Below are 13204 nucleotides of genomic sequence, written 5' to 3'. Positions count from 1 at the left end.
AACTGCATGCAGCATTGTCAACTTCAAAAGCTGTTCTGGCCTGATTCGAAGCCCTAGATATGGAGCTCTGATGGGATTGAGATGCCTGCAAAAATGGAACAAATGAAACCTGTGACACAGATGGTATAAAAAAAGACACTTACCAGCTGTAGTATATCCTCATCTTTTGGCATTACACAGAGTTCAAGAAATTCACCACTGTGAATAATAGGAAAGGAATAGAAATAGGAAATATGAAACAGCAAGACAATAACCAACATTACTCATAATGGCTTAACGAATTGTCTCACCTGTTTTGGATCAATGTTATAACCTCACAGTAGGCTTTCCCAATGATGCTCTCTCCATTCACCTTCACAATGCGATCACCTAAAAGACATTAAAAGCAAATGTAGTATGGAAACCTTCCCTTACTGCCCTCCACCATAAAATAATATCTGAACTCCTACCTGTACAGAGGCCAGCTCCGTGTGCAGGGCCACCTTCCTTGACTTGCTTCACAAAAATAGTGTCCATCGGCTCCAGCCTATTCCGCTGTCTCCCTAACAAGAGAGTGAAAGTATGCCGTCATAGTTTTATCTAATACACTCATCTAGTGGGTTTTCCATAACCGCTGAGGCTGAACCTGAAACAGCAACTTGAAAATCTGGCAGTGAGCAGCAAACACAATGGCTGCGTGTGAGAATAAAAAGTGGGTTTAATCACAAGATTCTGAGGCATGTGAATCACTGGGGACAGCAGAGCAGGCAGCGCCAAGGCCAGTGCTTGGCCACACTGAACACGTGGCAGGTTTGAATACAAATCACAGGAGGAGAAATAAAATTTAAAAACAAGGATATTGTGTGGGCTTAGCAAGGTGGATAAAAAACAGCTAAAAGTAAGGAAAACTCATTTTCTTGTGCTGTCTCTGTTTCCTAGCAGCTACACAAAACAGACAGGAGGAAGAAAAGAAAGAAAGATGAGTATGAGAGAAAGGGAGCAGGAGAAGGTGGAGTGATAGTGGGCTCAGCTGCAATACTCCCACTCTTTCCTTTCACTCTAAGGGTCTCCACAGTCAAAGAGTTGTCCGTAGTTAACATTCTGGTAGTGAGTCAGCAGACCATGGAACACTAACTAACTGAAATGGGAGGCAGTATGAGAAAAGGAATGCTAGTTAATAATAATAAAAAAAGAGTAACAACTTACATTCATTGAGAAAATAAATATTCAAGCAACCATGTGCATTTCCTAAAATGGGGAAGAGAAATGTGTGCCAACAGATACCCTCTCTTCCAATTAAGCTCACTCATGCACAGGCTCATCTTTGGGAACCACATTATGTAATAGTGCAACCAGACATGCTCCCTCTAGTGGAATATTATAGGACTACAGTATCATAAAGACAGAGCCCTTCCATTTAGAGGAACATTCATCATTTAACCAGTGTCAGGACAGCAGGTTAATGAGGGTTTCTGTAAGCAGTGCACTATAATTACCTTCATTCTGTTAGCCAACTGTGGAAACAGCCTGCATGTGCATCCACCCAAAATGCACATGAACAATACCACTGCCAACAACGGGCCGCAAAACCGCAGAAGACAATAACAAACAATAAAAATATTCACCTTGACATAAACAAATGCGATGATTGTATTTCACCACAGCCTCAGTCGGTGCAAAAGTGAGACGAGACAAGGGCACATTAGATGACAACTGAACCCAAACTTGAACCCGGAGCTGCAACAGAGGAGCTTTGTCTAGAAAAGCTGCAGACTCTAATATAATAAGGTCATTGATGGTGGTGTTGAAGTGTGCAGTGTAAAGAGGAGCATTGCCATTCACACAATTGTGCAATGTTTGTGTACATAAAGTGGCCTTACAGTGATATGAGTGGAATATTCTGCGGCTATAAATCACTGTATGTTATGATAGTTGTGATCGCATTATATAACCCTAAAATTACCATGACTCTGGATTATTATACTTGAAGGTCATGTTATTCCCAAGTGTAGTTGTAGTGATGGCAAAATGTGCTGGTACTGTATGTCACTATGTTACATGTCTCTTCTCTAAATTGTGCTCTAAGGACTAAAAGTCCAATAACGAGAAAATGTCACAACTGGGGAAAGGTTAAAAACAAAACACGTACAGTAGCAGGTCTTGAGGAATGTTGAGAGAGTAGATCACAGAGTTATGATGGGTGTGACAACTAAAATTAATTGTATCAGATTTCATTTCCTCAACATGTGGATGATAAATTCTAGTAGGACGTGCCTTCAAATACAGCTCCCTTTTGAGGAACACTAAGGTTTCTCTGAATATGAGGAAAGCTCATTATAAATCAAATTTAACTCAGTATTAGGATTTTGACGTGGGGCTTTGTTGCTTCAAAACAGAGCAGTTGCTATTCAGTGGCAGCTTCAAACACAAATGGCCCGAAAGAAGAAAGAGAAACAACAAAGTGAAACAATATGACGAGGTGGGTCAATGCAGGACAGTAGCAGGTGGTGCTGACCAAACCGTTCGTGCCAGCTCAAAGGTCAGTGACATGGGAAGCAACATTGTTCTCGTGACACAAGGAAGCTAAAAGAACCAGCGAGTGGATGGATTCAGCGTCATTAAAAGGCGTTGCTGAGGTGCACATGGATTTATTGTTTTGCTTACCTCTACAGCAGACATCTTCCTCCTAAAAGAAACAAAAAAAACGAAATCACTCAGGCATCATAGATTATGTTTATATGTAAATTTAATTAAATTCTGTCATCTTTATAGTGAGATATTTACCAAGAAGTAGTGCATAGATGACTCCGGTGGGTACACAATAAAGTGCCGAAGGGTGAAGCCAAACCCATGAGAAGTGCGGCGCAAAAGCACAGTTTTAGGCCTTGGCCATGAGAATGACTCCTCTTCTCTGGCCTTAAAACCTCTCCACTCAGGAGAGTCATTCTATCAAGACAGAAAAGAAAATAATGTGAATCACGTGGTACTTCCTTACCTATTTACTGTTCCAAACATCATCATTGATCATGTTAAAGACAGTAGATGAACAGTGATAGCTGAGACATGGAGAAGGGGTAGGATTAAATAAGCTCTGCTTCTTTTCAAGTTCATCTTCTATTGTGCAAATGTAAACAATGACATCCTGCAATACCCAATTACCATTACTAATAGTCAAAAAGTAGCCTGCAATGAAAACCTAAGAACAGAAGCAGAACTATTTCTTTTATATTTTTTCTTTGTCCATCGCATGTAATGCAATATGCAATAACTCTGGCAACTTGTTTGGCAGACAAAAAGCCCTGCACGGTGTCGAACTGTTAGCCTGACCAGGCAAAATTGTCTGTATATTTGTCACTCTGGAGCATGGACAGGCTCTCATTCCTTACACAGTTTTAATCACACCAAAATAAATCCTTTCACAGTAAAGATTATCAAATATTTGTTTTAAAAAAGTGAGAAGGTAAATGTAAGAAGGTACCTTGAGAAAACGTTAGTCTATATAAACCACTGTCGCTTCTGTCTTCTCTATTGTTTACAGTTAACGACTGTCGGTGTCCTATATTCACAGCTGGAGAGCATGCCAGCTTTCAGGGCTTTGGACTGTGTTTACTGACTATGTTTATAACCTCACACCTTAGTGGTATCGTGTGTGCAGTAACACTCCCTCTTTGCGCACTTCCACCCCTGTATCATATTCCATGGTGCAATACTACCTTCAGGGAACACCTGTTCCTTCATTTCCACACTAAAGCCCTGACCACAAGGGAACATGAGCTGAAAAAAATGCATCCACACAATGATCAGTAAATAAATAGTCATGTCCACATGGGAACAGCTCACAGGGTGAAAACAATGAAATAAGAAGGCACATCTAAATGTGGCTCAGTAAACGGACAGAAACACATTTTTTTAGTAAAAAAAAAAAGAACGCATGCGCACGAGGTTGATCGTATTCCACTTGTCTGGCTCGCGGAAGTGAAATTACTTCTGTGAGTCACTTTGTATTATAAAACAAAAAATAGGAGTATATTGAGTGGGAGTCCCGAAAGTCAAGCCAGTCAAAATATTGACATTTTCGTCAGCAGTACATAAGCAGTCACTTCTGGTCATGTGACAGCGGCATCATCGTTCTAAGAAAGTCGTATTTCACAGCAAGGCGTCGTCATCAGATCTTTAAAAATATACTGTTTCAAGGCATCCAGAACAGCGTTACCGTGTGGATGGAAGGCTGAAATGACAAAATACTTGACTCTTGAAAATGTTCCTGTGGAGACAGACCCTAAAAGAGGTTTTTGCCCATTGTACCTCAAAGCAGCCATATCCCCTCCCCCTTCAAATGTAGACTCTCTCTGTTGTGTAAAGAATTTGATGAGCTTGCGTTTATGGCCTCTCTGCCTGAGCAGATATGAAGGGCTTAAAAGTGAACTGAATCACCTCAAAGGTTAACACAGACAGTCTGATGATCACCAAAGAATTGTTGTGAGGTTTGAGTGTTATGGATTGATGCCACAGAAACACTTTAACTCTGCAAATAGATCCGACTGTTTGGAGCAGCCCTCTCTTACTTGACACAGCTGTTACAGGGGAGAAGTAAATGTGCGGAGCTAAGTTCCGAAAAACAAACATAACAAAATGTTTGTTCACAGCACCTTGAAAAAGAGCCGAGTAATTGTTGCAAGTGTCAGTGGATAAGGACAGAGACAAGGGATGTTCCGATCGGGGTTTTATGTTGCCGCTATCAATGAAACCGTGAAATCGGATTTGGTACAGATACCAATACCAATCACATAGATGCAGTGTAAATGTTTCAATGTACTACTGGCTATATTAGGGGTAGTCATTTTTGTAACATTTATTGTCGTAGCTTTTTTTCAAGGTAAACTAGCAATTAGCAAAATTCTGGTACCCACAACACACGTTTTGTATTTCACAATGCATTTATTTCTAGTGTTATTACATTATTAACTGAAAACCAGAATGAAAAGCAGGCTTGCCCGACTCTGTTGGGCACCTCCAGCCGCATCCACTGCCTTCTGAACCGTAGATGCAGCTGACTGCCTCTTCTGTGCCCATTGGAGGAGGCAAAATGCCGGCACTCGTCTATCAGCTTGGCACCGCTGCAACGCATGTTGTGTACAGGTGTTTGAAGCATGACACGAACACTCACTCGTCACGGTCCACGCAAGCTGTTCGCACTCATTGAACAGCCGAACTGGGGAAGTGCCGAGACTAACTTGCACCCACCACAGAGTCAGAAGTGGTTGCAGAAGGCACACACGTCACACTTCATCCATAGCCTGACGCAGCCCCGCACACAACGAAGGTTCCTCCTGCACTAAGAGTGCTACATAGTGTCTGTAAGCTCCCAAATCCGTACTGAGGTGGTACTCATGCCCGAATTTTGGCCCACACTTGCAAGTAATGCAGGTTGGGAACAGGGCTTTATCAAAAATGAGCATAATATGTCCCCTTTCAGTAGTTTATTGAACTTCCTCATTACTGGCTATGGAAAGTACCATATTGGCATAAGAACGAGAGTTCAGAACATTCAATTTGATGTTTGTTTTGCTACTTTCTGTTCCAACTGTTAATGTTTGTTAAAATATTTTGTTATGCCTAGATTCCCCTTCCCCTGCGTTTTCTTTTTCAAATGATTTAAGTTAGTATTTAAAAACAACAATCAAGGAATTGATTCCCCCATTGTTGATTAACGAAATTTAGTAAATGCCCATTCCTAAAAGCAGCACACATCACTAGACAAAACAGTGACCAACTTATCTGATGAGTGTAAAATGGGTTCAAACACGGTGCTAGGGCCTTACTTCTCCACTACTACAGCTGGCTGGGAAGCACCGATACAGAAGCAGCTGACGCCTGGCTGTTTTTGATGTAACTTGAACAACCGGTTTTGCCGTTTTGTTTGCAGTTTACACAACTTGTTTTATGCATAGAGTTAAAGTTAAAGTCTGCACCGTTTGAGCACTGGAATGTTTTGTTCCACAGCAACATACTGTAATCCAGACAGACAGAGAACCATTTCTGGTAATATGACAATGGATCAACTGCATGGTTGAGATGCCGGCAAACAGGATCTGATTCTGCAGGAAGCGCATGTGGCCATTCCCAGCCCTTCTAATCTTCAGATGTGGACGGGAGGCCTCCATGCCAAGCGGTGTTATCATTGCCACATGTATAGTTAATACTGTTGTGAAATTCCAGCTCAATGAATTCCAGACCTAAATTTCTCTAGTTCCCTGGGAGCCACTCTTCCCCACCCTTCACAGCTCAATTTCATCACAAGGGATCAGGGCCACAAAGAGGAAACGGGTCACATTATAGCACACATCCACCACAACCTGCGTATCTCTCTACTCGTTTATGAATCATAAGAATGCTGGTATTTGCACTGGGTGAGGCAGCCTGGAATCAACTCTTGGAATCAAAGCGTCATCAGGTCTGTCTCACAGAGCATTTCAGTAACAAAATCCTTGTTTAACCTAATCAGTGCCCTGACCCAGACGTCACAAACAACCTAGTCTTGCCTGTGCCATAAAACCCGTTGTTTACACTGGCTGACACGCTCCTACATTTACAATGGTTGCACTGTTTCTATTTGGGGCCACGTACATTGTCAAGCTGTTGTACACACTCCAAAAGCTATAGCCAAATTCTCCTCTGCCCTATGTACTCTGTACAGTGAAAAGAGCAATCACAATAATTACACGACGTGTCTTTATTTGAGCAAGCATATTGCGGGTCTTTGCTTTCTAGATTATTTTAAATTATTTCCATTGATTTCCTTTGTGAATTATTATATCTGATGTCACTAAATGACATTCCACCATAAATGCTGAAAAGGAGTCAAGTACACTATCCTAAAATATTTGGGAACCAGGTTCTCTGTGGACTGCTAAATTCTACACCACCTCTCATGCAAAGCGAACACTTTGCTATGAAAACACCCAGGTAATGACACAGGGGCTGCCGGTAAGAAAAACAAAACAAAATAAATAACGAAAAAATGCAGCACATTACTACTTAATACAAGGGACTAAACTACATGTTATGTAACAATGTAGCTTCTTTCAAATCATGCAATATATAACATTACAACTAAGTAGATTACTTGGAATATTTAAAAAATGACTTTTATGAAGACATTAAGTAAATGTATGCGCTCCAGTCAAGTGGGGACATTGTGTATATCTGCTTATAACTTTATTTCACTTTAAAATGCTGTATAATAGTCTTAGATACTTGGATAATGTGAATTAACAGTTGCATCTATCTTTGTTTATGTCACAGAGATGCAACTTACACAACCTTAAAATGCGGTAATAAGCTCTATTGCAAGCTCACAGAATATTCTCCTAGAGGGGCCCTTATAGTGTGGCACTAAAGTGTAGTGTTATATTGTTTTTCAAAGCCACAGCTTACGATGGCCTGCAGCCGAGTGAGTGAGGCAGAAAGAGCGACACCTTGTTGTTCTGTCTCTGTGTGTGCAAGGGACAGAATCTCAGTACAGCAAAAAAAATGTTCATATATTGGTCACATATTCACCAATATTGATTAATCTGCCCGCCGATAAATTGGTCTGGGTCTGTTTAGGAATATCTTTACTGTCAAGGCCAGTGGCTGACATTGTGCATGCCACACACTTTACGAACATTAGTACATATGGGATGGTAGAATCCTTTGGGGTGCTATTCAGTCACAACAACAACATTAACCATAATAAGCCGCTTCAAACAACAGTAAGTACAGTAAGACTTTGAAACATGCTTCAGCATTTTTTGTGCAAATAGGTTGTTAACTAATATGTACAAATATGTGCAACAGAAATGTCATTAAATGAATACTCATTTTCCAATAGAAATAGATACAACATGATGGACAGCTGAATCATACATACCCTATCTTTGTCTTTTCCCCCTGAGACATCGCAGACACGACCATAAAGCAACAGGAAGCAACAGGCTTCTTCTATCCAATTGTGGCTCAATTTTCCCTTCCGATTGCCATCACTTTGCCATGAGATTCGCATGCAGAGGTTTCTGTATAAGGCAGGCGGCCCAAATGAGATGAACACTGACCTTTTATGAGGCCAAGACTGAGGAGACTGGGGGAAGAGCGGTTTGTTCATAGCTCCCTGCAGCACTAAATATGGATCACGCTTCATCATCGAAAGCAATCATCTGTTTCACTCCACTCTCATTTCCCTCTCTCATGACAAGCCAATGTGCATGTAACGTACATCATGAAATAAGGCTCCTTGCGAAACAGCAAACCAGAATTAATCATTTAACAGACTGGACCCGCAACTAATGGAAAAAAAAAATTCTGATAAAAGCATATTGATCTTTGGCATGCTCTACAGTACAGTATATACAGTATGACAAGAGGAAGAGGGATCCAAGGCTGAATTTACACTACATCGCACAATCCCAATTTTTGTATGCAAATAGTATTTTTTTATACTACTATTGTTTAGTTTCATATTGTCTAGTGTTGACAAATGTATTGTTAAAGTAGAGGCAAGCCAGTTATGAATGTTATGAATGTTATGAATGGGTCTACTGTGCAAGACAAACTAAACAAATAAATGCATTATACAGTAATGAAAAATGAATTAGTAAATCATGTAGAGAATTCCAATAATGGTAAAAATCATGTTATGAATGTCAGAAACTGGTTTTTTATGCTATAACTACAAAATTATGCAATTTACTAACATTGAACATTCCTACTTGGCGGAAATTCACTGATCGCGGTTGGGTCTGGAACCAATTAGCCAAGATAAAAAAGGGATTACTGTATAACCTATTTTTCAATCTATGTTTCTAGATACTCCAAGGCCCAGAGGCCGCAGGTACTTTCTGTGCTATTTCTGAAGTCTTTTCATTTGTTGTGTGCTTCCGCCTCAACATTAGCACATGAATTGGTTGCTGGTGCAGTCTCATTAAGAGGGATTTCCACAACTGAAGCTTTACACTCACATCACATCTAAAATCAAGCTAAGGCTTTTTATGCTCAAGCCAGATTGTTTATTCAAAGCAACAAAAAACAACACATAGTAGCAAACTAATATTTACAGTGTTTACATGGTCAGTGTCAAAATTATTACAAGCTAGTAACACCATTCACTTAACTCATGCAGGCAGTTCAGGGGATATACAGTAGCTGGTTGTTGATAATAAAGATAAGCGGATAACCTGGGTCTTTTTCTTGGTTTTGCTGCGACCATAGAAATTTTGCATGAGCGCCGTCATGTTAGTCGGTACATCCAGTATGTGATCCTTATATACTTTTTCAGTGCCATGACAAAACGTGATCGTAACAATATTAAAAGAAAATCTAATAAGGGGCAAGCATGTCATCAGCAAATTGCTTTAATAGATAATTGATTACTGGGGTCTTTCTATCCCACATGGATCCTAGGATCATATAAAGTTTCCACTATTCAGCTACTACCAGCTATTCACCATTCTAAAGTTCATCATCAATTTTATAATAAGATATCTGATGTCTTTGAACGCAACACCTCATTGCTCATAATAACACGGTTTAACTAGTGATTCAAATGTTCTGCTACGACAAGAGAGACTAGTTTTAGACAAATGGATTTTTAGACTTGGTGGTATCTTTTAGCTTGATTAATATTCAGTTCATTTGAGCAAATGCGAAGCTGGACTATCCACCAAACTGAAGTCCGATACCTTTCCTACATTTGGTTGTGTTGAAGAGTCAGAAGAACAAGCTGTAAATAACAATTTATCAGTGTCCTGTGTTTATTTTGTGTAAGTACTCAGACTAAAGCGGAGCAAGCGGCAGGAGTGTGACCAATCACAGCGGAGTGGGCTCACAGACCATTCGGGCGGGAGGCAGGAAACCCAAAGAAACACTGCAGACAGAGGTGCAGACTCTGGAAGATCTTGAAAGCTTTCTGTGTGGGCTATTGTGTGTAGGTACTCTATAGGAGACCCATAAATGAGTATAATTGGTCCCCTTTAATCATTTTATTACTGTATTTAATATGGCTTTCATGTGTTCTGTGTACAGTGTGGTTGACTGACGTGTCTATTTAGATTTACATTAAGTTCCGACTTACACTTAACTTACATCACAGTCAAAAAACTTTCATAAACGTAGCCACATACCTCACAGTAGGACAACCTCGCTTGTTGTCGCTCCTCATCTTCACAAGAGTGAGTCCAATGTGATGCCATTGTTCAATTTGACTTAAAATCCTCTCAGCAAACACCTGCAATTTGTGGTCCACGCATTACACCTTCATCTTGGCTGGATTTTCTAATCCATCTGAAAAAAAAGGACAAACAAACTGTAGTATATGTGCATTCTAATAAATGGCACTGTAAAGCAAAATAACACACTACATTTGTGCACATTATGGTAGGCCATGTGCTGTTGATACTGTGCCGCAATTTAAATACAGTAGAACCTCCATATTCAACAAACAATATGTATTTCCGTACCCCTTTTCAGTTATCTTAAGGCCCAACAAACTAGTCACGTGCCAACTTGACGAGTCAAGTTCTTAATATTCCTGAATCGTCCCACTGGGACTGCACTGCTTTAGAAGCTTCATCTACTCACGCATGTGTGGTCATGTATGCCCGTTGACAAGGCACGCACTAATCCCTTATTACCGTGGGAATGAAAAATAGTTTGTAAAATGTGGATTCAACTGACAATAGCTAGTCACAGTCTAAGCCTAAACTAATCGATGCAGGATGTGTGATCCCTCACGTTTCAATCGCATTCGATCGACATTTCTACCGTCTTTGTTTACACATTTTGCCTGGCTCTCACTTTCTACTGTCTCTCTGGTGGCAACTAGCCAGAGTTATCTGCCTAGGCTCTAGTCCACAAACCAAATTTAGATCCGCAGTATACAACTCTTCAATTTAGACATTATGCCTGTGTTTAATGACAAATGACCACAAAATACCACACACTCCTTTATGTTTGCAGAATATGGCAACCGAATCATTTAATTTGCAGATTTTATTTTGTTATTCTTCAATATATTTTGTTGCTGACAAACTTCTTCTCCACACTTGAACCCAGTAGTTTCAGTAACACGCAAATGAGGTAGTTTGCCAACCAACATTAACTCCTAAAGAAGAAAGGAAAGGAGAAACACCAAAGATGAAGGTGGGCCAATGTGTGTGAAAAGAGGGCGGCATTAGAATTAATAGTACTCATCATGAGTGAAAATGAGAGGAGATGTGAATGTTTACTTTGAAAGTAGTTGATTTCTGTGTGTGCCCCCTTAAATGTTCTGCTTTCACTTCTAAAATTTTAAGTTACCACTGTGCTCTGATTAAGAGAAGTGGATTCTGACTCAGATTCAGACAGGCAGTCGAAACGAAGTCTAGTCACTTCTTTCATTTTTTGTTGCAATGGATGAGAGCACTGATATTACAGATGTTGCTCAGCCGGCCATATTTATTTATTCACCACAGAGGGTGAGCTATGATACCAATTGTGAAATTGGCCTTATTAGCCCGCAGGACACTATATTAATAAAATCCAGTCCTAAAAAACAACTAAAAAAGGAAAAAATACAGGGAAAAGAAAAGTCAAGGGAAAAACACTGAACTGCTAATGCTAATAACACAATACTAGATCTATAAATAATAAAACCATTTTGAGCCTTTTTTACAAACACAAAATATATACTGTATATGCTGTAGGGTTTTGTTATCGTTTTTAAGATAATGATGATCAATGAAGCCGAGTCATCGAACAATTGAACAGTCATTCAGTCTTTCATTTTCTACCGCTTATCCTCACGAGGGTCGCGGGGGTGCTGGAGCTTATCCCAGCTGTCTTCGGGCAAGAGGCGGGGTACACCCTGGACTGGTCGCCAGCCAATCACAGGGCACATATATACAAACAACCATTCACACTCACATTCATACCTATGGACAATTTGGAGTTACCAATTAACCTAGCATGTTTTTGGAATGTGGGAGGAAACCCACGCATGCATGGGGAGAACATGCAAACTCCACACAGAGATGGCCGAAAGGGAATCAAACTCGGATCTTCTCAGTTAATAAATATAATTAATACAAATATGATGAATAGAATAGGACTTAATTGATATTGAAAACTTGGCTAAACAAAGATTTGTCAAAAAAAAAATAGTCGTCGTGTTATGTCTAGAGTCTCCTGATATTCAGGGCTGTCTTATATTCTCAATACTGTAATTCGACTTCCAGTTCAATGAGATGCTTCTACGGTTGACTATATTTTGAAAATGTTATCAAGTTATAATAAGTGGAGGCGTGTTAAGGGACAAGAAACCACATGGACAAACCACCGGGACTTGTTGTCCGCAGCAACGTGGACACTAGTCGACGCTGCATCATCCATGACCAGCAACAAGTGAGCCAAGGGCGAAATACATTGAGGTTATTCACGTCTTAGATGTAATACATATGCTTTTACAAGTTATACTGAAAGAGTAATGACACAGAATTCATGATCTAATGATGGCTATTGTTTTGTTCTCCGACTCTCCGACTGTTGTTGTCACAGAACAAGTCATTTAAAATATCACTTACTTCGTTTGTCTAAGCGTGAATAACCACACAGACTACTCAACAAGTGAGCGATAAGATGGTATCTTGTGAGCAAGACTGGTTAAAGTCGTAAACAAAGGTACCAACAAAATTAACTCGTAGGCTAGTTAGCAGCCATGCTAACGGCTGGAGTTGAAACAAAGTTACCTGAGTAGCTCTGGTGGGGCGTCGTTCCAGACGAGCAACAACAGCGGTCGTCGATAAAAGCGAATAAAACCGGAGCAAAAGGGCTCGGATGTGGGTTGACATAATGTAATTTAATTTGAGTACAAACGGCAGTCCGCACAAGGGAGGCGCATGGTGTAGTTCTGTGGCTGCCGGAGTTTTTTTTTTTTTGGCTTCGAGCGTTCCCAACTCCCTGGGAGTCCACCTTCGGTCAACAGGACACGCTCAACCAATCACAGACGGTCTTGCATTTGATCTGACCAATCAGGGCCGACTTTACACAGAGTCACCATGGCACTTCCAAAAGCTTGTGTTGCGAGTTAATTTCAGAGAGGGTTAATCGAACATGATCAGTGTTTATCATGTGCATATAATTCTATTTACAGTTGCATTTGAACAAGGAAGCTGGACAAAGTGACCAAGTACCGGTTGGCATGTTGATGTCAGTG

The 13204-nt window shown here is 40.3% G+C and overlaps 1 protein-coding gene across 2 annotated transcripts in view; it reads right to left on the bottom strand.

Moving 5' to 3' along the window:
* Positions 1 to 12964, bottom strand: part of arhgap21b (Rho GTPase activating protein 21b) — a 30376-nt gene extending 17412 nt beyond the window's left edge. The window contains exons 1-7 of one of the 2 annotated variants that reach the window (XM_058066452.1): positions 12738 to 12964; positions 10137 to 10296; positions 2764 to 2925; positions 2644 to 2665; positions 450 to 542; positions 291 to 369; positions 144 to 198 (exon numbers count right to left, since the gene is read on the bottom strand). In XM_058066452.1, coding sequence (XP_057922435.1) covers positions 144 to 198; positions 291 to 369; positions 450 to 542; positions 2644 to 2665; positions 2764 to 2925; positions 10137 to 10205 — 480 coding nt within the window. In that variant the 5' untranslated portion in view covers positions 10206 to 10296; positions 12738 to 12964. The remainder of the gene's footprint in view (positions 1 to 143; positions 199 to 290; positions 370 to 449; positions 543 to 2643; positions 2666 to 2763; positions 2926 to 10136; positions 10297 to 12737) is intronic. The other variant, XM_058066453.1, reaches the window with a different exon arrangement.
* Positions 12965 to 13204: the final 240 nt, after the last annotated feature.

Source organism: Doryrhamphus excisus, chromosome 3 (assembly GCF_030265055.1).
Source record: "Doryrhamphus excisus isolate RoL2022-K1 chromosome 3, RoL_Dexc_1.0, whole genome shotgun sequence".
Lineage (NCBI taxonomy): Eukaryota > Metazoa > Chordata > Actinopteri > Syngnathiformes > Syngnathidae > Doryrhamphus > Doryrhamphus excisus.
This window is presented reverse-complemented; position numbering and strand designations above follow the sequence as displayed.